This window comes from Hevea brasiliensis, chromosome 17 (assembly GCF_030052815.1).
Source record: "Hevea brasiliensis isolate MT/VB/25A 57/8 chromosome 17, ASM3005281v1, whole genome shotgun sequence".
NCBI lineage: Eukaryota > Viridiplantae > Streptophyta > Magnoliopsida > Malpighiales > Euphorbiaceae > Hevea > Hevea brasiliensis.
Window position 1 is genome coordinate 55,089,651 of NC_079509.1, and position 24,490 is coordinate 55,114,140.

The 24,490-nt window shown below is 36.2% G+C and overlaps 1 protein-coding gene across 2 annotated transcripts; it reads right to left on the minus strand.

The window, feature by feature from the left end:
- Positions 1-831: 831 nt before the first annotated feature.
- LOC110640922 (uncharacterized) lies at positions 832-23,528 on the minus strand. Of its 2 annotated transcripts, XM_021792461.2 has the most exons (12): positions 23,366-23,528; positions 22,820-22,912; positions 21,537-21,665; positions 20,990-21,290; positions 20,656-20,774; positions 12,631-12,763; positions 9,839-9,915; positions 3,247-3,444; positions 2,361-2,550; positions 1,974-2,152; positions 1,647-1,747; positions 832-1,561 (listed from the first exon to the last, which is right to left on the minus strand). In XM_021792461.2, exons 1-12 carry the CDS (start codon positions 23,378-23,380, stop codon positions 1,420-1,422), a joined length of 1,677 nt encoding a protein of 558 aa, XP_021648153.2. In that variant the 5' UTR covers positions 23,381-23,528; the 3' UTR covers positions 832-1,419. The 2 variants fall into 2 exon arrangements, with proteins under 2 accessions (XP_021648153.2, XP_057995233.1); XM_058139250.1 differs by lacking the exon at positions 832-1,561 and having other exon boundaries at positions 1,880-2,152.
- Between the last annotated feature and the right edge of the window lie 962 nt (positions 23,529-24,490).

Genomic DNA, 24,490 nt, shown 5'->3' on the forward strand with positions numbered 1-24,490 from the left:
ATAATACATAAAACTTCATATTATAATGAAAGATACATAAGATATATAAAATGCTATCAATAAATCATAATTTATTCTTAAAGATTTTTTGTAATCAATCCCTTCATCTTCTCATAATCATGGAATTCTTCAGTGAGACATATCCCATGCATTAGGGAAAAATCTCATCAATTCCAATACTCCTTCTTGATGAGATTTTTCCTAAAGTTATGGATTCATTATCAAGCTTTATTTTTTTTAATCTTTTCCCTCTTCCTTGTTTTAAAATATGATTTTTTTTTTTTAGTTCTCTTTCAAAAAAAAAAAGCCTCACTTTTTTTTTCTTGGGTCTATTTCTTTTCTTGAGAAATAGAGGACAAAAATAGAAGAAACAGAATGGGGACTCAAAACTCTTGGCTCCGAGGAAGAAAAACAAAGTAAAAGCTCCAACCCAAGCTTTGATGGCATGTTGAAATTTAGGAGGATAGAAACAATGGGAGAAAAGTAGCAAAAGAAGGATTTAGGTGGTCCAATTATGAAGAGCTCGAACACAAAATCTCAAAAGGGCTACTTTTATTCACTTGTATTGAGTGTCGTACATAATACATAGAACTCAATATATATAATGGAAGATGCATAATATATATGGAATGTTATCAATAAATCATAAATCACTCCTATGATTATTCAATCACATGATTTTCTCATAATTATGGGATTCTTCAATGAGATGTATAACAAGCAGTAAGAAAAAATATCATCAATTCCAACAGAATTCAAGCTCACAGCTCGCAGCGAGAATTCAAAAACAACTTAGCACGGATTAACTCAACAAGTTCGGCACACAAAAACTTAGGAAAAAACCTCTGAAATTATATTGATGTATGATTCATGATGCCTCCAAGGCTATACATTTATAATAGAGTTCTACTTTTTCAACAACTATTACATAAATTACCAAATACTTGAAGAGTATACTTAGCTAATAAGTAGGAAAATTAATATTCCAATAAATACTCCTTGGAAAACTAAATACAAATTAATACTCCTCGTTGGCTAAGTTTGCTTGCTAGGCTAGACATGCATGTTGGGCAAGATGTGTCCCATATCATTTATCCTTATTTACAAAGAAACAAATATTAATGGGGGCATTTTGGAGACTTTAACAGGATAGTTCATTAAATAAATTGAATTCTTGCAATATCATATTACTTTTGAGATAAATTGATTATAAATGGTCAAATTGAATTTAATTCTTTCGTTTTTAGACTTTCCAAACAGTAGAGATTCTGATAGGTAATTAACCTTGCAGCGTAGTCCTAACACAAAATTTATCTGAGTCTGCTGTACATACCATATTTTTCAGTTTTCTGGTATGCAGACAGATATGATGCTTCAAGCAAGCGCATCTAATCCACAGCTAAAAGTTGTACTCGGTGCTCACTCCTCGACTACAGACCTGGAAAATTCATTTTGCACCAACTTGAGACCAGAATCACATGAAGTTAAAATCGAGGAGACGATTCGTCTTTGCAGATCTTTGAATTCTAATGCCAGCTTAACATCCCAAGTAGCATTTTCTCTGTAATGATAACATAATACCTCTCTTCATAAAACGGAACTTGTTTGCTTCTCAAAAGGACATTTTTCTGATACAGAAATCTTACCTGTCAACGGGGTCAGTGTCACCAAGATTTTCCATCATATTATTGAAAGTGGACTGCAGGACTTCCAGAATTTCTATTTCTATTTCCAAGTTTGATTGCGTCTACAAATTATTAAAGAAAAAAGCACTAGACCATGAGTATGAATTGTATAAATTGATTGAAAAATCAAGTCAAGAAATTGATGATTCAAGAAATACAGGAAAACTGGAAAAACAAATAATGATAAAGCTCACAGGCATAACAACAAACAATCCACCCATATTGACACCAATTGCTGGGAAAATATTTGCATAGGGACAGTATAGAACACGATACAGAGAAAATTACAATGGTCTTAGTGTGCAGTGTAGGACTCCGAGCTCTCCGTAGAAAATTTAGCAATGGACATGGCAAACCATAATGGAATAGATTATGGTTCTTTGAGAGCCATGTACCCCGGACCATGTGAGTAGTTTGGCTAGACACCGGGCAATCCTCTATAGGGTCCAGCTCACCAGCATCAAAATCTGCACCAAAACAAGGATTCATACAATATCAAAAGCATATACACATGCATACATAAGCACACACATTGTGCAAGTACTGAATGTTTCTATTCATTTAGCGATGCAATAAAACCCTGAATGAGAATACGTGCCAGGCATATCTCTTGGCAATAGATTAGATTTCCCTTCCACAATCCCCAGCCCCCAGGGTGATACAGCTAGAAATTACCTAATGGAATTACATCATATGGATTGTCTCCTTGTGGTATGAAGCCATAGAATGCAAGTAGATGTGAACTAGAGAAGTTCCCATAGCTAAGACAGCATTGTTGTCCAATACGGCAAGGCCTTGACAGTGGGAATTTCAATGTATTTGTTATAGAATCTACTTTGCCATAGTGAATGATATGTGGGTGGAGCTGCAGATCAAAGTTTGATGAGAGCAAGTTGTGAATAATAAAAACAAACTGCAATATATTTTGCATATGAACAATAATAGAGTTAGGCCAGAGGCCGCAACAAAAGACAGACAACAATGGTAAAATGATCATGAGCAACAGAACTCAGATTTTAGGAAGCAAACAGGGATGAACAGTTCATCACAGTCCATTTGATTGGACAAATAATTAAGTGGCAACATCAATTTAAAGTTAAGGAAAATCAACTGGAGAGCCGTAATGGTTGATCCAGTCCAGGACATATGCAAGCATCTTCAGACATGCTAACGGTTGAGACATTATTGCCCAACCAAAATAACCTCAGTTTAAAACCATTCAGTAGTAAATATCATTACCGCTTAAAGCCACAAGTTTTATTTAGCCATCAAGTCTACACATAAAAATGACTGGCTGAGCACACAAAATTTAAATTTAAAGGTAAGGAACATCAAATGGAGAGCTGTAATGGTTGATCTAGTCCAGGACATATGCAAGCATCCTCAGACTTGCTAATGGCTGAGACATTATTGCCCAACCAAAATAACCTCAGTTTAAAAACATTCAGTAGCAAATATCATTACCATTTGAAGCCACAAATTTAATTTAACCATCTAGTCTACGCGTAAAAATGAATGGCTGAGCAGACAAAATGTCAAGGACAAAGGAAGAGTGACATACTGAATGGTTAAGAAAGCCTGCAATAGGAATCAAGCAAGTCCTTAGCTTTCCATCAAGAAACATGACTTTCATGCTATTGGAGTACCAGAGTTCACAAGCCCATAAGAACTGCTCCCATGTATAGAGCTCTGGTGGAAATACGTCTGGATAATTATGGCATAGTGCAGGAACCAACTCATCATAATGATTGCGCAAATGCTGTGAAAATTTAAAGAAAAAATTATGCCACATTCAGAAACTAGCTTTCTGTTCCTGAAACCTGAAATAATATATATGATGCAAAGCATTTTTGGGTGAAGAAGCAAGTCAAACAATAATGGAAGCATGCTGGTATGCAAAGGGAGAAAAGTAGCAATTTTAACAAGATTGGGCAAAGTTGATTTTTCTAGGTAGCAAATTTCACGTAGGACATCTTTTGAAGAATTCCAACAGCTGTAGCATTAGATTAGAATTAATTAAGAAATTTTCTATTCTATTTAGGATTTATTTGTTTCCTACTTTATCTAGAATTTAGTTTTTCTATTTAGTTTATATCTGCTTATTGTGTTTTAGTTTATCTAAATTTTTTAGAAAGTAGATTTATACTCTTATTAGGATTATGAGTCTAAAAACACTATAAATACGCTTATTTATATGTAATTTAGAGACATATTTCAATTAATAAATTTCCAGCATCGATTTTACTCTCAAATTCTTTCTCTCACGTGTGTGCGTGCGTGTGTGTGAGTGAATTTTCTCTATTTTTTTCACTCTTGTGTATGAAGTGTGTTTCTATTTACGTTTCACGCTGCGTCAAGTAGTATCAGAGAGAGAAATCGCTCCAATCGAGATGAATTACCTTGATGGAGGCGGCAATTATAGTGGTTCTTGCGACAATAATCGAGGAACTAGATCCCTTTACCATAGAGACAAAAAGTTGCAATGATGGGAGCAACGTCCCGAGCGACAGATGGACCTCAAATTTGAGCGTATCGAACAATGCTTCGAATAAATTGTAGATCATCTTGGTGCTTTGGGAAATAAAATTAACATGAATTAGGTTGACAAAAGAATGCCGTGCATCTCCTGGTGATCCTATTTATTGACTAATTTTTGCACGTAGGCAATATGGCTACTATAATGATTTAGAGGAGACAAATGACTATGAACCAATCAAGTTCAATAGGCATCAATGTTATAATAGTGATAGGAGAAGAAGTGTGAGTTATCTTGATATTTCTAATTTCTATGGGGATCTCAATATAGGGAATTTTTAGATTAGATCGTGAATGCGGATACATTCTTCAATCATATGAATAAAGCACTTGAAAAACAAATCCAATTGATGGCTTATCAGTTGAAACTTGAAAGATGGTACATTTGCTTGGAGGGAATTGCTACAATCTAAAAGAAAGCGAGAAGGGAAAGGATCAATTTGTACAAAGTTTATAATGAAGTATTTGTTGGAACATGAATTTTTACCTCTAGATAAAGAGTAGATTTTATTTCAACAAAAACTTTGCCAAAGAGAGATCCAACCAAAGCCTTTCTTGGTTGTGAAACAAGAAAGTGAAGAACAAAAGGAGCTTCAAGATTCAAAAATGCAACTTGAAGTGGATGAGCCTAAATTTGAAGAATTGAAATCCGAAACTTTAATTGAATTTCCTTTTACTATGGTTGAAGATAAAGACCCTGAAGAATACGTTCTAGAGAACGACGAAGATCATGCCATGAAAATTTCAATGGTATTTGAGGAAAAACAATCTATGGATACAATAGCGGAGATCAAAGAAACTCAAATCATGAAGTTGATGGAAGTTGAAGATTTATCTAACTCTTTAATTCCAATGGTTTTTGTTGATTTTATTTGTCCAGGTATTCTCATAGATACAAAAAAAAAATGAAGATCCTCGGTTCTACTTTGTTCATGTCAATCTTATTGATTCCATCCTTGAAAGTTATATGGTGTACATCTTCAATGAAAATTCTCATTCTCTTCCGCTTCAAATTTCGATGGAGGATTTATCGCAAGTAGGGGAGAATGGTGCTATAGTTGTTATGGCTGTGTTTTTGGATTGTTGCAAATTATTTCAACTCGAGGATTCAAGTGGGGGAGTATGATGCGGAGCATTTTTGAGTGAAGTAGCAAGTCAAACAACAATGGAAGTATGCTGATGTGAAAAGAGGGAAAGCAACAATTTTAGCAAGTTTGGACAAAGTTGATTTTTCTGGGTAGCAAATTTCACCTACGACATCTAGTGAAGAATTCCAGCAACTGTATAAATTAAATTAGAATTAATTAGGAAGTTTCCTATTCAATTTAACATTTATTTGTTTCCTACTTTATCTAGAATTTTGTTTTTCGATTTAGTTTATATCTTTTTATTGTGTTTTAGTTTATCTAAATATCTTAAAAAGTAGATTTGTATTCCTATTAGGTTTAAGAGTCTAAAAACACTATAAATACCCTTATTAACATGTAATTTAGACATAAATTTCAATTAATAAATTTCTAGCAGAGATTTTACTCTTAAATTCTTTGTCTCACGTGCATGTTTGTGAGTGAATTTTCTCTATTTTTTTCACTATTGTTTATGGAGTGTGTTTCTATTCGAGTTTTACGTTGCATCAATATACATGTAAGTGCAAGGAAGCTACAATTGATGAAATTCTAACAAAAACAAGTTGGCAATTTTATTTTACAAAATTTCAGACCTTTGAAAGAAAACATATATTTAAAGAACAATATGTCCGTCTCCATTCATAAGAAAGCAAAATATAAAACATTTTCACATTTTAAGTTATTATTGAACATCTTGAAAAAGAATGTGTAATATCAAGGACAACTTAACACGGGACCAAACTAATTATGTCACAATACAGCTACAACTTTTTGTTGATATATAATACAACAGGTTTAAAACTTAGTGAAGAAAAAAAATAAGGAGAGTCTCACAATAATCTGTGGATCAAAATGAATATCACATTAGCATGGGGCTTTTGCAAACCAATTGGCAAAAATATCACATGCATCTCATATAAACAAGCATCACAAGCATAACCGTCACATCAAATAATGAGACAAAAGATCAGTGAACATGCTACTTCTTTCATTTGAATAATATAATAAATACAAGGAGATAAGCAATCCTCACATCACTTATAGGCAAGAGGGAAACCTACAAAGAGTAAAGGGACAAGGACTCAACAATTGGTGACAGTCAGGCTCAGCACTAGCCTACTAGTCACTCCCCCCCAAAGAGCGATAGGAATACAATGGGGTGTGGCAAGAGGAAACATCACTATGCTTGAGCTATCACACCCTAAAATTATATAAATAGAAAATAAATACAAAATATCCCCTTTAATCCCTGAAATTTACATTTTACTACCCAAACTGCTTACCCCTTGACATTCTCCCTCACTCACAATGGTCGACGTTCTTGTCGATTGATATTATACCATTGCCTCAGTCTCTTGTACATGTGTTGTAGAATAAGTGATGAAGTACTGTCTCATTAAAAAACCTTTATCAAGTAAAACCCAGTGGGAAAAAACCTTGGTGAAGGGAAAAGAATGCAGTCCATATTTACAGCTGTGATTGAGCTTGTGAGAACTCGTCAATCTTCTGCTTATGTGGCTGGAGGTTTGTTTCCTTCTCCCAACCAGTCTCTTCTGCAGTCAAACCCTTCCATTTGACGAGGTACTCCTTATGTAGCTGATACTTGGTGGTTTAAACAACTCGCTCTGCCAGGACTCTTCTACTCCTTGGTTGATTGGTGATGTGGGGGTGAAAGCTGGTCTAGATGGTCTGCTGTGGCTCGGATTTGTCTCATCTGCATGATATAGCTTTAATCTGTTGACATGAAAAACAGCGTGAATCTTCGTCCATTCAGGTGGATCTACTTTGTAAGCAAGTTGGCCAACTCTAGCAACAATTGGTACTGGTCCTTCGTATTTGCGAACTAATCTCTTGTCTCGGTTACGAAGGAATCATAGTTGATTAGACAACAACTTTACCATCACTAGGTCTCCAACTGCAAACTCCTGTGGTCTTTGATTCTCATCTGTCCATCTCTTCATGTGTCTCGATGCTTTCTCTAATTGGGCCCTTGCAATCTCTGTGTTTTACTTCCACTCCTTTGTGAAGTGGCATGCTTTGGGATTTCTCAAAACCATCCAGAGTATGAGACACCAAAAGTTATTAACCAGTAACAATCTCAAAAGGACTCTTAATAGTAGTAGAACTCTTTAAAGAATTAAAACAAAATTGTGTCACGTTAAGTAAGAAAGCCCAATTCTTTTGACTAGCATTAACAAAATGCCTCAAATATTCTTCAAGCAACCCATTAAATCTCTCGATTTGACCATCTTTTTGGGGATGGAAACTCGTTGAGACATCAAATCTAGAACCCAACAGACGGAACAACTTTGATCAAAATGATCCCACAAATCAACCATTTCGATCACTTATAATGCTCTTTTGGATACCCCAATACTTATCTGCATGTTTGAAAAAGGCACGAGCAGTATCTTCTGCTAAACAATATTTAGACATCGGCACACAGGTCCTATATTTGGAGAATCTGTCAATTATCACCAAGATGTGGTCATATTCTCCCACTCTTGGCAACCCAGCAACGAAGTCTAGAGAAACACTTTCCCATGGTCTACTTAGTACTGGTAATGATTATAACAATCCTACAGGTTTCTGCCGTTCCATCTTATCTTGCTGACACACTAGACAAGTTTTTATATACTCCCTCACATCATCTTCCATTTGAGGCCAATGATAACCATATTTTAACAAAGCTAGTGTGCGTTGCCAGCCTAGGTGACCCGTTCATAAACTGTCATGGCATTCTGAAAGTAATAGTTTCCTTAAGTTTCCCCCTTTTGGAACATACACTCTATTTTTTCGAGTCATTAGAAGATTGTCCTCTAGCCAAAACTGTCTAGTCTTCCACTCTTCTGCTAACTTCATTAGAGCCATGGCCTGGGGGGTCATTCTTCAAGTTGTCTCGAATTTATTCTCGCAATGTGGTAGCTGCCCTATTACTTGAAAATTGTGTTGTCTGTTAATAAGTTGACACATTTGACTTCCTACTTAAAGCATCTACAATTCAATTCGAGCTCCCTAGTTTATACTCAAATTCGAAGTCAAACTTGACTAGACATTCTTCCCATCTTGATTGTTTAGGTGTCAATTTCGGCTAGGACAAAAAGTGATTGACTGTTGTATTATCAATCTTCGCTACAAACCTTGACTCCAATAAGTAATGTCTCCAGGTACGGAGGCAATGCACTACTGCTAGCAACTCTTTCTCTTGAGCTATATATTGAATCTCTGCCTCTTTCAACTTCTGGCTTTTAAAAGCAATCAGGTGATTTTTTTGCATCAAGACTCCTCCCAATGCTAAATCAGAGGCATTAGTTTGTACCTCAAAGGGTTCCATCATGTCTGGGAGAGCTAGCATCGACTCGGCTACCATCGCTTGCTTTAAATTATTAAAGGTTACTTGACACTCATTAGTCCATTGCCACTAGTTTCCCTTTTCAACAATTATGTAAGGGAGCATATATTTTGAGAGTAGCCCCAGACAAACCGCTTATAATAATTTGTCAATCCCAAGAAGGATCTTAATTTAGTTGTGCTCTTAGGTACTGCCCATTCCTGGATTGCTTTCACCGTGGCCTGGTCCATGCAGAATTAGCCCTTTTCAATCACATGGCCTAAGATCTTGATTCGAGTTTGAGCGAAAGTACATTTCACCTTTTTCAAAAAGAGTTTGTTCTCCCTCAACTTCTCGAAGACAAAGTGATCTGTTCCTGTGTTCTTTCAGTGTAGAACTATACATCACAATGTCATCAAGATAGACCATCACAAATTTATCAAGGTAATCAAGGAATACCTAATTCATAAGAGTACAAAAAGTAGCCGGTCAGGCATGACATCCTTGTACTCCCGCATTATGTCCCGAATCTATGGTGAATGTTAAAACATTTCCCCAACTTCCTTAACCATCAAGACTACTACATATGTCGGCTCTCTACACTTCACTGCCTTTTCGAATTGAAGAGCCGATATCAGTTTCTTTTCGCTAATGAGGCTAAAAGTTGTGGAAACTACACACGGTTTGTGCCCCATCAAAAGAAGGCAATTTGTAGCTGGAACTAGAACAACTCACGCCTTCTTGAGGAACTCCATTCCAATTACTACATCAAAATCATCAAGAGGGCTTACTGTGAAATCTATCTCACCTTTCCAACGCCTCATCTGGCAAGATGCTCCACGAGCAATGCCTATGGTGTTCAATGCTTTAGAGTTAACAACGTTAATCTTTCCTGCATCTTCATGTATGTTTAACTTGAACCGAGATGCAATCTTATCTGCCACGAAATTATCAGTAGCTCCCGTGTCTACAAGAACAATGCACTAATCCACAGCATTGGTTTGTGGCTTTTAATGCACCACAACATAGCAAATCACAATAAAAAACCTTAAAACGCAAAAGTAATGTAACAAAATCAAATTGCTTTTCCCACAATTCTAGTGACCTCCTAAGATGCCAGGTTCAATATGCATAAAAACAAAATAACAAAGTCTAATAACCTCTTTTGCTTGCATTATCTCCTCTAATAACAAAGTTCCATCCAAAGCCATAATTGCAGCAACTCCAAAGCTCAGCCCTGTCAATGGTTAGAAAAGGGGAACCTTATTAAAGCCAATCAAACTAGGAAAATGAATGTTAACACATAAGAAAATGGCCAATGGCCATTATCCAATTATGGTCTTGGAGTAAAGGGTTCAAAGGAAGGAACTTTGGAGACAATTTAAATCATTCAGAAATTTCCATTAAGTGATTTCACTTGAAGTTCTAAATTGCAACCTTTAGGTTGCTTGCAAGCCCAGAATTCTGTACTGTCCAAACTGTGACCCCTTAAAATTAGAATATTAAAAATGAAATTATTTTAGAGCATGCATAAATACAAGCAAAAGAAAAATGAAAAAAGAAAAAAGAAACGAAAAAAAGATAAGGTGTTTGTAAATTGCATCACTAGTCACCAATGTCAGCCTTAATTTCATCTCAGTCAATAAATATCAATTTGTTCCAACTTCATCATTCAATTTTCATGTTTTATAAAATTTGATCATCCTTGCTAATTTCCATCATGGATTGCTAATATTTATATATGCTTTTGTATATAGAGATGTTATTAATGACTTTTGGGTTACATTCAAATGACAAATGACCTTAGGGGAAGTATGGAAAAGTACCATGTTCTTTTGTATTTTTGTTCTTAATTAGGTCCTATGATTCAATTTGTGTCACTGTATAACCCTGAGGATTTCTTTGTTAATTAAATAAGGGGCAATCCATGTAACACTGTCAAGTTCCATCATGGATTGCTAATATTTATATATGCTTTTGTATATAGAGATGTTATTAATGACTTTTGGGTTACATTCAAATGACAAATGATCTTATGGGAAGTATGGAAAAGTACCATGTTGTTTTGTATTTTTGTTCTTAATTAGGTCCTATGATTCAATTTGTGTCACTGTATAACCCTGAGGATTTCTTTGTTAATTAAATAAGGGCCAATCCATGTAACACTGTCAAGTTCACTGATGTGGCACACATATATGGACTTTTTTGGCACGAGCTAAAAGTGAATCCCACTTGACCACATAATTTATAAAAAAATTCTAAAATATCCACATAATTTATAAAAAAATTTAAAATATTTTAAAAAATAATAAGTTCACAGCTACATTGAAGACTGTAGTGGTTGCTAATGGTGGCATTAAGGTCACCAATGGTGCCCCTATGTTCAAATTACTTTGCAGAAACTTTCAATTATTTTTCCTTTCTTTTCCTTTTTCAGAGAACATTCTCTTCCTATGTTGAGTGGAGAAAGTGAATCCATATTGCCGACCCCAATAAATTTTTAGGATAAAGGCTTAGTTGAATTAAGTTGAGTTGAGTTTAGTTGTTCTCTTCCTATGTTCTGTGTTACAACTGAGAAATATAAAACATCAGGATAAATATAAAACATCAGGATAAATATAAAGCAATTGATCTTTGAATTAGAACTGTGAAAAACTTGTGTTTCTACATGTGATGATGTGAACATCCCCAAAGAAACAAGGTTTTTCAAACATTATCAATATAGTATGTATAAACACAATTAAAAGCAACAAGGACTTCTGCATTGGCCTTTGTGTGCTAACTCCAAAAACAGTTTGCATTCTCTCTTACATAAATACATCCCCAATCAAGCTCCTTTGATCTTCCATTTCCTTCTTAATCACTACTCTTTGCTCTATTCCTATTGTCTATCTTTTATAGACTATTCCCTAATCTTTTTACCCTCTATTTTATTGTCCATCAACCAGAATAAGGCCAAAGCTGACTGCACAATAAGAACTCAATACCTTGTACTTGTTGATAAGTGAACTAAGAATGCATTTATTTTCGAACAAATTAAAAAGTTTCCATAAGTTGACACTTCTTCACATACATACCCGACATAGGAAGAAAACCTTCTCCAGAACAGGAAAAGAAGTTGCAAGTAATTTGAACCAAGCAACATTGTTGGTGACCTTAATGACACCATTATGATTCTAGCTCTGGCACGCTATGGCTGTCAACAGTGTCATTAGCTTTTTTATTTTTAAGTTTCTTAATTAAAATTTCTATAAATTATGTGGCCAAGTGAGACCCATTTTTAGCCTCAAATAAAAGGGTCCACGTGCGAGTGCCATATCAGCAAACCTGATGGCATTACTCAAGTTACCCATCATCTGATTAACTAAGAAAACCTCAGGGTATTAAAGTGACAAAAATTGAACCACGAAGCCTGAATAAAAAAATTTTTTGAAAGGGGTCAAACAATAGGGTACTTTTGTGTACTTTCCCCTATGATCTATACTTTAGTATTACATGCATTCCAAAGGATTTATTGAACTTCTATGAGATTATTCATTGAAATGTTAGCACTTCCAGCAACAATGACAAAAATGTAGATGAAATAAAGGTTCTGTAATGAAATTCAAACAAATTAATATTTATTTATTGAGGTTGAATTAAAGCGAAATTCAGTGACCAACAATGCATTTTAGCCAGATTTTAGGATTACCTTATATATAAGGACCATTAGCTATTCATTCAGAAACTTTAAATTTTAAAATTAAATTTAAAATTAAGAATAAGATAGTATTAGATAACATGTTTCAACATTAAATTGAAAAAAATTCATATTCAAAACGAAGAACTGAACACTATAGATTAATATAATATTTCACCTTTTTATCAAACAAATTTCTCTTTCTAGTTTAGTTGCTACTTGCAAGCAAATATACACAATTTCATTGACCAAAATAGACAGAATAGGACACACCTGTATTAAATTCTTTTGGCAGTGTATCAAAGTAAATCTTGAATTTTGAATTACAATGATGCCTCTCTTTCATGCTCCATAGCAACAACATAGTCTCAGATGAGATCCCATCAATCTTCCCCAATATATGAAACTGCAAGCAAATTGAGGAATACACCTTACCGTATCAAACCACTGTGTTGATATTTTGGGATTTCATGAGCAAACTAACAAAGTGGGGGACAGAGACATGAATCCCTCTGCCTTACCCATAAACATGATGTAACATGACTATATACCAGTATATGTAGCATAACTAAGTAAAGCACATCTTTGGATGTGAAGCAAACGATATCTCAAAGGATTTATGCATGAAATGCGCATGAAGATTCCTTTATCATTTATCACAATTGAACTTATGTAGGCTAAAATGGCCAGGTAACTATAAACTTGCCCATCATATCACTATATCAAATTATGAAATTATATTTTATGTACATCCGTGTAGTTTTCTTTGTCGACACCATATTTTGGCCGATCCCCGAAATCAATAAACTTTGAAACCGATCCCCAGCACTGAGTCTCCCTTTGCCAGCCAATTACATTTCTGATTCTCCTCAAAAGGAATCAAATCAATTCTAAGTCCCCATATCATTTAAAGCCTCACCGATCTCTCAAACCAGTTGTCAAGTCTCCTGACCAGTCAATTACATTTCCGATCTCTCTTGTCAAACGAAATTGAACCAACATTAGGCCTTCATGCCACCAGTCTTATTGCCGATCTCCCTTTTAAAAGTTTGGGGATAATCGTCTGATAAAGTTAAGGTTCCAATCCGGTTTAAGGATGATTCCGATCTTAAGTGTTCAAATCAAGTTTCCAATTTTAATCAAGTCCCATTTGGCGTTTGCCGATCTCTTGCTTACAATGTTTTCCGACCTCTTACACTTAGATTAATAATCACTTTTAGCTGTTGTTCTAATATGTTCAGACAATCAAGTGCTTATGCAACTTAGATACTTTCCGATCTCATCCAAGCATTGAACAAAAAAAAAAAGGAATTTCATTTCATTTCATATATATACAAGTCATTCGGTTGGAGAATCACCTCCAGCCTGTTCTACATTTTGTTCACCCCCTCTATCATCTTCGACCTCCTCCTCGCTATCCTTTTCGTCATGGGGAGCCAGATCCACCGTTCAGGAGAAGTCCTCCTCGGGGTACCACTTCCTGAGGTCGGCCAAGAGATCCCCATGAGCGTTCACATAAGCACCGGCCTCCCTTGTCACTGCCTCTTCTTCTTTTGCTTTGAGCTCCTCAGTGAGGCGAGCGACTTCAGCAGCTCGGAGCGCCCGAACCTCTTCAAGAACATGAGCCTGCTCGGCCAGCTTATCCTCGTAGAATTTCATCCGCCCCTCAATTTCAGATATGTAGTTTTGAGCGGACGAAAGTTGAGATCGAAGGGAAGCAGCTTCCTGACCCACCTTCTTGACCTCCTGCCTCAAGCGGTGAGCCTTCTCCCGGACAATGTGTTGGTTCACCAAACTCTCCACGCTCAGGCTCATGGTTTGGATCAGGATATCATCGAGGTTGTTCGGGGTTAGCCTATCACGATCCTCCCGAAGGCAGATGGAGGACCCCAAGACCTTAACAAAGCTCGGATTCTCTTGAACCGTGCGATTCTTCTCCAGCGAGTGGATCAGGATTTGAGCGCCGCGGGAAAGGGTCCTCACAGGTGGTTGGGAAGGACCCCCTTCCGCGCTTGAAGCAACCGGAGGAGGTGGTGGCGGCTCTTCTTGACGAGGAGGGGACCGGACCAGTTCTATGTCAGGGATCGGCGATCCCGAGGGTTGAGACGAGCCTCCTTGCATTTCCCCGGGATCATGCCTGGGCGTCTGAAGGGCCTCAGCCCGCTTCATCTCCCGCACTTTCCGGGAAACCTCTCTTTTCCGCTTCCGGCTCTCCTTGAAAGCCTCGCTGCTCGCCATACCTGCACAAAGAAAAGGTCAGTGAGATCGCTAAGGCCCAAAGATCAGAGATATAGAAAGTACTGAGGCCGAGGTCAGAGAGCTGAAGCCCGCGTTCTTCGCCAGTAATCAACTCCATTGTCTAATGATGCAGTTCGGCCATCACTGCATCTAAACAAGAGTCAATTCCATCACCATTAGACCTTCTTCCCTATTCAGGGTGATGCGCTTCGGAATTAACGGACCCTGATGCAGCCAGCTGCGTGGGGAACCCTCAAAGCCGTTCGGAAATTTGCTCCTTAGGATAAAGAAGCGATTTTTCCAATTCTTCAGGGAGGAGGGCAGATCGGTAAAAAGCCCACAATGTGGCTTCGCCTGGAAGAACCAATACTCGTCGTCCTTTTGAGGAGTTAGCCTATGCAGTTCGGCGAACACCTTAGCTGTAGGATTAAGTCCTTTGGCTCGACAAAGGCCTCTGAAGGCTACTAGGATCCGCCATGAGTTCAGGTGAACTTGGGCTATGCACACTTGGTGAAATTTTAAAACTTCCTTGAAGAAGTCGTCAAGAGGGAACCGCAGCCCGGCTTTTAATTGCTCTTCGTATACCATGATCATATCATTCTCTTCGAAGAAGTGATCAGCTCGAAGATTGCCGTGACACTTAATGAGTTAAATGCAATTGGGTGAATGTTATACTCTTGGTGAGCATCGCAGTCGGTTTCTTGAAGAATTGATGGCAGCTCATCCATGGGGAGGTTTCTCTCCCTGAAGAATGTGTTTGCCTCGAGGGTGCTGCTTGACTGCGGGCTGGAATAGAGGTCCTAGGAGGTTCAGGTCGCCCGCTCGGTCCGACCACTTCTACCTCATCTGACGACCACGAGATCTGAACGGAAGGGTGGCTTGCCGCTCTCTGACCCTCGGCGCCGCTCATTTTCAAAGAAAAGAGAAAATTTAAACTGAAAGAAAGATCAAAACCCTTACCGGAGTGTGATCGGTGTCGGAAGAACTTGAAAAAACGAGAGAATTTTTCAATCACTCGCGAGAGGCTGAAAATGACATAAGGGGACAACTAGCGGACTCATCCCCTATTTATACTAGTTTGAGCATTTAATGCTCACGGTGTCCCAAGCGGCGCATCGGTTAGCGGGATTCGCCAGCTTTTTCTAACACGTCTCACGAATATTCCAGAAATTCCATAATAAGGAGAGATCGGCTAGTTAGAGATCGGTGAATTAAGGCGGATGTTTGGAAGTGCGGATCGGTTAAGGGCTGTTCAGTTAGGAACCGGATCGGATAAACACATCAGAGATCGAAAAATAATCAATGCAATAATAGTTGTCAAAATAAAATTTTATTTCCGAAAAATCGAATTACATCATTTGGGCAATCTCTAGAGATCGGATTACATTAAAAATCGGATTACATCATTTGGGCAATCTCTAGAGATCGAATTATATTAAAGGTCTGATTACATCATAGGGGTGATCTTTAGAGATTGGTGGAACATCCTATCTAATAAAGGCCTATGTCAAAGCCTATTCTCTAGTCTCGTGGCTGAATCAAAAGATTTGTCCAGCCATAGACAACAGATAGACGTACAGCTCAGATGGGGTGATTATGACTCTCATGAGGATGGAGAGTCATCTCCACTATCATCGACTGAGCAGCCAGTAGTCGGGACGCCCAATGTGGTGAGGAGCCAAATGAACTTCAAGGGGCAGTCACCGATGTTAAGAGGAATATTAGCAGTCTTCTCGTCCGAAATCAGTTCGCCGATTATATCGATCGAACGATTCGAGATCGACACGATCGAGGTCCTCGATCCAGGTCGGCAAATTAGTCCGGTTCTCTCACTGTCATCAAATGAGGTTATCATAATTCTCCGATCACCGGGATTGTAAATTTTCAGTCGAGGAATAAAGAGGACAATTGGAAATAGATCAAAACCAATTATCATGGCCGGGATTATTGCCGGAGCGGTTAGAACAGGAAATGTGAGAGGGAAAGAGGAGAAAATCAAATGCGGAGGGATTTCCCGTTGAAGGTATATATATAGGGAAAGTCTGAGCATTTATTGCGAGTAGAAAACGAAGCGGATGCCTCGGAAATCGAAGGAATAAATGCTTTGACTGAATCGGACCGGATAAAGGAGAAGACCGGAAGAGGGGAGGTCGGAAGAGGGGAGCCCGGCATGAGAGATCGGAAAAGGATCGTGTTAGAAAGATCGGAAGGGAGGGGAGGTCGGAAAACAAAGAGAATAAGATAACTTCCGCTAACTGTCGTCATAATCAGAGCCGAGGTAGTTAAAGCGTTGCAAACGAAATCTCCACCGCACGCCTCAGAATCGCCCACATTACTGACAGGTGCCAGAGTATGTCATGACAGTGCTGTACATCCCAATCTCCACCATTGATCCTACTTGTAAGGACAAGTCCAGAGCCCTTGGATCAAAGAACAAGACGACAAGACCGGCGCTCTTTATTCTCAGCCTTCGGATCGCCCTTGACAAGAAATTTTGGGCCGTCAGATTAGAAGAGAGAAAGGACAATTATTCTGAAAAGGATCTCGGCCGTTCATTTTGATTTTCTTTGATTCTCAAACATCAGATCATGTCCTTTAAGATCCAAACCGTCCATCTCCTTTGAGGGGAATCCTAACCCTTCATTGGGAGCACACGTTCCCTATAAATATCTGCATGAAAACTGTTGATAGGGAGGACGAAAAAAGGGTGGTGATTATAGTGGAAAGGCTCTGAAAATTAATTCAGTTTTGCTACTCTGCTATTTTTAAGTTAGAAAGACTTTAGAAACCAGTTTTCTAAAGTATTTTCTTTGAAGAAGTGTTGGACACTGAAACTCCTGATTTTCAGTTTGTTCATTGCTCTGTGATACCCTTTCTTAAGTTTCAGTTCTGTTTTCACCACCTTAATATCCACTTTTATTTTCTGAGTTCAATCTCATTCATTATCATTCCGGTTCGATTACATGCTAACTAGGCATTCGTCATTTCAAGGCAAGCGTTACTCCCCAGACTATTAGCCCGAAACTCTGCAACATTCGTGACTCCATAGTTAGTTCAATAGGTTCAACTTCTTGCAGGTGAGTGTTTGAACCGTTGCCTCATCCAGTGTTCGTCTTTATCTTCTTTTTACGCTCGTAATTTTCGTTAAAGTTTGTTTTATGTTAGAAGGCCCCACGTGGGTGGTTATTCTTGAATTTATCTTTGATATCAGTTCATGCTATTTATTTGTTCTTAGTCTTTTATTATCTCCTAATGTAGGTGTTCTATTTACAGGTAACGTACAGGTAGTTTGATAAAACGTTGGTAGCAGTGTCTTAACATAAGAGTTTTTTTAAATAAACGTTCGGATAATAAATCAGAGAATTATGAAGTCGAACCACTAGACTAGCTCGAGAATATGACTGGGTAAAGGTGGGGGAGGTCGGAGTAAAATTGAGTTTCGGAATAGCAAATGAACAAATGTTGCCTGTCGAAAGGTATTGGTAAGGTGATCACATAGGAGGTCGGTAAAATTCTGTCTGGTATCCCCTATCTAGTCACGAGGTACCAATGAGTTAAAAGAAGCCTTATTCAGGTCCCCGGCATCTTTGAATGCCAGAACCCTTAGTCTTAGGCTCTTATGATGTGTAGATGTAATCAGATTTCGAGAGGTCGGAAAAGTCCTTATCCGACTCCCATTCAAGTAAAAGAGATCGGAGGAGAGTTCTTATCCGATTCTCAATCAAAACTCTAATGAATATCTAAAAGGGATCGGAGGAGAGTTCTTATCCGATTTTTAATCAAAAACTCTAATATCTAAAAGAGATCGGAGGAGAATTCTTATCCGATTCTCAATCAAAATTTTTAATAAATATCTAAAAGGGATCGGAGGAGAGTTCTTATCCGATTCTCAATCAAAAACTCTAATGAATATCTAAAAGAGATCGGAGGAGAGTTCTTATCCGATTCTCAATCAAAATTTTAAGGAATATCTGAAAGAGATCGGAGGAGAGTTTTTATCCGATCTCCAATTGAAATTTTAATCTAAAAGAGATCGGAGGAGAGTTCTTATCCGATTTTCAAATCAAATTTTAACAAATATGCAAAATAACCCCCTAAACAAAACTGATGCGCAATACCAACTCACTAAGGGTCGTCTCATTTATTTATGTATCTGGGCAACCCGAATTAGTGAAAAATCAAATATTCCCTTTTACCAAAAGGATTAACATCTTCGTTCGAACCTCCTAACTATTGATTTTAATTTATAAAGAGCTTAAAGTTAAATCTGCTCAACCTCATTGAGGGACGAGGTGGGGTGCCTAACACCTTCCCCACCCGTTCACGGACCCCGAACCTAGAATCTCTGTTTTTGAAGTGATTTCATTTTAATTTATTTTCACAAATGGTTTTCTTTAATTTCCCTCAAAATTAAAGTGGCGACTCCTCACTCTTTCCCACTTCGGTGAATGCTCGTCCAAGCGACCACAAAACCCCTTGCGACATTCTTGATCACAATTGACCACATAGTTGTCAATGGTGCCAAGTAGACAAAGGCACACAAGCTAAAGGGAGCTTCGGCATGCTTGAGGGATGTGAAGCAAATGAGTATAAAATCCTAAATAACAATTTAGTTTACAAATAGTTACAAGTGAATGTAAATAATTCGAAAATTCGTAATAAAACAGCACTCTTACTTCCTACAAAGTTCATTATTGAGAAAGATTCAATGGAATTCATGTTCAAATTGAAATGCAAAGCAATACAAACACACAAGAATAGAATAGTGGTATCTCTCCCCAAGCTACACCAATAAAATGATTAGTTCAACAAAAACCAAGTGCGTATAAAAGCGAAAAGAAAGCCGTATACATGAGCCATCACTAAGCCTGCCGCATATGGAAAAGATCACAAAAGCAAACACCTAATTCTATTCTCCAATTCATTCCTCAAAAAAACTAGTAGTAATTCTCGTCATCATCATCAAGATATCTTCTTCTTCCCTTCATTTGAGTTATGATCCTTAGTGCCTTCTTCCTCTTTGACGTTCTCCACTAAGGGAGTTCCATTCTCATCTATAATTTCTCAAGGGTGGCCCTAGACCTACAAATACCAGTGTTTGTTGTCATTCAAGACAGTTGAGTTGACTAAGAGGGAGGGAGACAAGTTTAATTTGGAATTGAAGCACCAGATCATATTGTCATACTTACCTTTTAAGAGTTCATTCTATGTAATTGTACTAACCATATTGATAGTGATATTACAAAGGGAAAATGTAAAAAATCCAAATTTGATAAAAACTAATTAATAAAGAGTAAATTTAACAGAACTCTTTGGGTCCATGCCCTAAGGCTGAAAAGGTGCATCTCTCAGCACCTAGGCCTGCACCACAGGAATGAAACCCGCTTGAGACAACCCAAGATGCGTGATATAGGGAATGGGTGTGCCTAGTGTTGAGATTGTGGCTTATATTCAGAGAAATTATACACTTAAAGCTCTGGGAAAAAGGGGCTCTCACAAGGATGGGTGAATTCAAATCTGTTGGCGTGTATTTGTGATCTTGAGTTTCTTTTATTTTACTTTCAAAATAAAAACCTCTAGCATCTATATATAGGCTCTTTTAAGCTTCTCCCTAGTGAAAAAATTGCAGGTGGCTCTATAGATGTAGGCACATTGCCTAATCACTCAAAGTTCCTTGTGTCTTTTTTCCCACTCTTTCTGCAAGGGTTATTTTCAACATTTATGCCTTCAACTATCACTCAAAACTTGGCTACAAAGCATTTGAACTCATCATATTGAACAATCAAAATAGCATCCAATTTCTTCAGAAGTTTGAAGGTCTATTTTACCTCCTCATTCTGTTTTTTCAACAACTCAACTCAACTCAACTCAACTAAGCCTTTATCCCAAAAATTTGGGGTCGGCTATATGGATTCGCTTTTTCCACTCTGAACGATTTTGGGTTAAATCCTCAGAATTCTGTTTTTTCAACGTTTTCCTAAAAAGATTGCTAAAAAAATGTATGTAAAACCAAACATAAGTTGAAAGTATTTATATGTGTTTACAGATAACGAAGCAGACCATGTCAGATTGATGCACAAGATCCTCAGAAATTATAATAGACACAGGAATCTCCAAGGCAATATCCCCAACTTTCAGATCTTTTGTTGCAATGCCTCCTCTACCAGCTCCTTCAACATCTACACGAAGAAATAAGGCAAGAGAAATATGATATGTTAACAAACAGATTTCAATTCCTCTTCCAGACATAAGCTATCCTATTATCTTCCTTTTCAAGCGACAATTCAGGACTACAAGATAGTCGACAACAAAGGCAGGGGGAAAAAAAAGAACTCTGTATCTTTTATAGTAGCATGCCATGCATAAAGTGTTTATCCTATTAATTAATACTTACAGACAATCTCCAATCTTGATTTTATGCCATTGATTTCACCCCATTCTGCTATCCTTTTTTCTTTGTCACAACTGTAGCTTTTATCTATTCTACTCTCCTCTCTGTTCTTGTCCACAAATTTCTCCAACCTATCAACAATTGCATCTTGAAAGGCTTGCAAGGCATTCATTTCCGTGCGTGTTTGACGAGACAGCAAGCTGTCAACGAGTGCTAGGATTGAATTAAGAGCTTCCACCTCATTTCTGGGGCTACAATATTCCACTGATGAACATTCATCAACTTTACAAAAATAAAGTTCTACCTGCAACTCAGTGAGCCCACATTACTTTATAATTCCACATTAAGATCAAGGAATGCTATGAAAAACAAGGAAGATAATGTAACTACCAGAATCAAGGAGCTAAAGGTAAATTACTGCCACTATGCTAAAGATGGGTACAATAGCCCATGTATCAATCTATTTGGTAAATGAGACCCACTTACTTGCATTCAAGCATGTTTTTAAAGTGAAAAACATGTAGATTATGCAGGGAAAATTGCAGTTTACCTCATCCAAGTGTGTAATTCTTGCTATCTCAAGAATTTTTTCCAACATGGTAGCAATTGAATCAGGACATGTAATGCTCTGGAGCTGTACATGTTCCCGGACATCAAAACCCTTATTATGCAGTAAATTCTGTCAAAAAAATAGGAAACATTATCGGAACAAACTATAGAGATAGAAAATTAACAACTCAGTCAAATATGTTTTGCTTGACTGACCCTTAATAGAATCTAAAGTTGCTATTGCTGAATCAAAATAAAGTCAATATTAATGTATACTAAAAAAGTAAGCTCCCCATCTTATCATAGAGAAATGCAACTTTTGCACTTTCAAGTTCTCTATGACTGTGTTTCGAACAAAAGAAATCAATAAACTTGTATACAATTCATTTATAATTTTATACTTATCAAGTTTAGAACTTAAAATTTTATGAAATTCAACTACAATTTGACACCTGTTATATTTGAAACTTAATGAGGGTGTCATCTAGGATTCCACATTTTTTATTTTTTTTTATAAACTTAAATTAAAAAATCCATGAAAATTGATGGAATTTACAAATAATTGGTGCTCCCTCTCTCACTCTCCCCTTTCCCCACCTCTCCCCAAATAAAAATTATTGAAATCCTAGACCCTAGTATATTATGTATCAAATATCAAAATTCATTTACAACTGAATATTGGATTAAAGACAGAAAAAGTCACGAATTTTTTTCACCAAATTTATAGTTGTGCCCAATTCTTTCAAAATGTATTATAGCATATATTTTATATATATCAATTACAGTTGTAGTCAAACTGCCAAAGTCAAATATTCAATTCAAGGAAACGACATGGATATCAAGATAATAGTATTTATGAAGTGAGATAGTCCCTTTTTCATCAAATGGAGTTTTTATCATGTCCAAATCTTATTTCAAGTAATAGTTTAGCCATTAAAATTAGTATTTATCCAATAAGACTAATTTAATGCAAAAGATTTGAGCTTTTTTTTTTTTGCTCAGTTGCTGTTATTAACCCTTGGAATTTTTAGTATAATTCATTTGCATTTTCTGTGGAATTCATTTATACAATTGAATTCTAATAAAATTCATTTGAAAATGAGATGAATTATTTGTTCATTAATTCCAAACAATAGAAAATTAAAGAACAACTTTCTGTCAAAAACCAAAAAGATATAATCAAATAGCATTAACGTTTCTGAAACATAAAATAAATCCCCAGCAAATTTTGAGCAATAAATGTAAAAGAACAAAAAGAATATCATCATTTCCTTTATTTCTCACCTTCTTTTTATCAAAAAAAGGGTCATTTTCAGGAAGTTCAAGGACTATTGTACAGCTCTCATCTGTCTCTATGATCTCGCTTGAAGAACACAGCTGCGATAAGAAAAATAATAAATAAACAAATAAAACAACTCATAATCAGTAATGTGACTTTCAGTTTCCTTTTCTATGGTAGGAAAGGGAAGCAAATCAGGAAAACAATATCAGTTATCAAAAGTAATAGCATATTACACATACTGCAACTGCAAACCCTAAACTATGACTATGCACACTGAAACAAAAATGACACCACCAAAGCTTACCACATAGAGATGACTGGAAAGGTGATTTAAATGAAGAACACAAAGAGATATCAAAAGCCAATTTACCCCAACATAGAAGGCAGAAAAGAATGGTGGCAATGGTGTTGTAGATTTGGATGGTCAAGAAACAGCAAGAAAATCAAACTTTGATTCGTAAAACTAAAACTGAAGACAGCAAACAAAAACATTATAGTCCAAGAAATGGGAACAAAAAATATGAGCATATAAGAAGAAATGGATTTACCTTAGAATCCTCCATCGATAGACTCAAATTTAAGTAGCAGACAAAAGACTGTTGCAGAGAGAAACGGAGGAGAAGTTTAAGCGGCAATTGAAGAAGGCTGGGAGCTGCGGGTAAGGGGAAAGATAAATTTCAGGGGCTGGTTTTGCAATTTTGAGACTCCATCACTGGGCAGATTAAACACGATAACTGGCCCAACTCCATGGCTTCTTGGGCTACTATTGAATCACTCAACACCAAATTGTTGATGGTCTTGAAGAGAGAGATCTGCAAGCAAAGCAAAGTGCAATTTCCACCACAATCTCACATGCTCAAAGATTGGGCCACCCAGTATGAACATTGGACTTGTCCAATCGTGCCAAATTGGCAGCAGTGGTTTTTTTTAATTCTTATTTATTTTTTAATGAATTTTTATTTTTTTTTATTTTTTTACATTTTAATTAGATCAATTAATATATTTTTAAAATTTAAAAATTAATATTTTTATATAATTATTAATTATGATATTAGAAATATAATTATATTAATTATATTCCTTACTAATTAATATATTTTTAATTTTAAAATTAATATTTTTACGTAATTATTAATTATGACATTAGAAATATAACTATATTAATCATATTTATTATATTTTATTATTTTATTATTTTATTCTTTTTAATATTTAAAATTTTAATGAGAATTTGAGTTTTTCTATATTTTTAACTATATTTATTGTATATAATAATAATAATAATAATAATAATAATAATAATAATAATAATAATAATAATAATAATAATAATAGTAAACCTTATAACATTGACACACTTGGAGCATAACTTTAATAATTTCTCAACTTCCCTTCATAAAAAAATTTCAGAAATAAATATTTTAATTATTCACACACTAAAACCATGTTTGTTACACAAAAAATAATTTATATATAAAAAATATTTTCATGAAAATTATTTTTTAATAAAATATTTTTTATTATTTAATTATAATATTAAATTAATAATATATATTTATCTCATATGTGTGTAAAAATTTTAAAATTTTAATAAAATTATTAATATCTAAAAAATAACTTATTTTTTTAATTAAAAAAATATTTTTTATTAACTATTTTTTGAGTGTTATAAA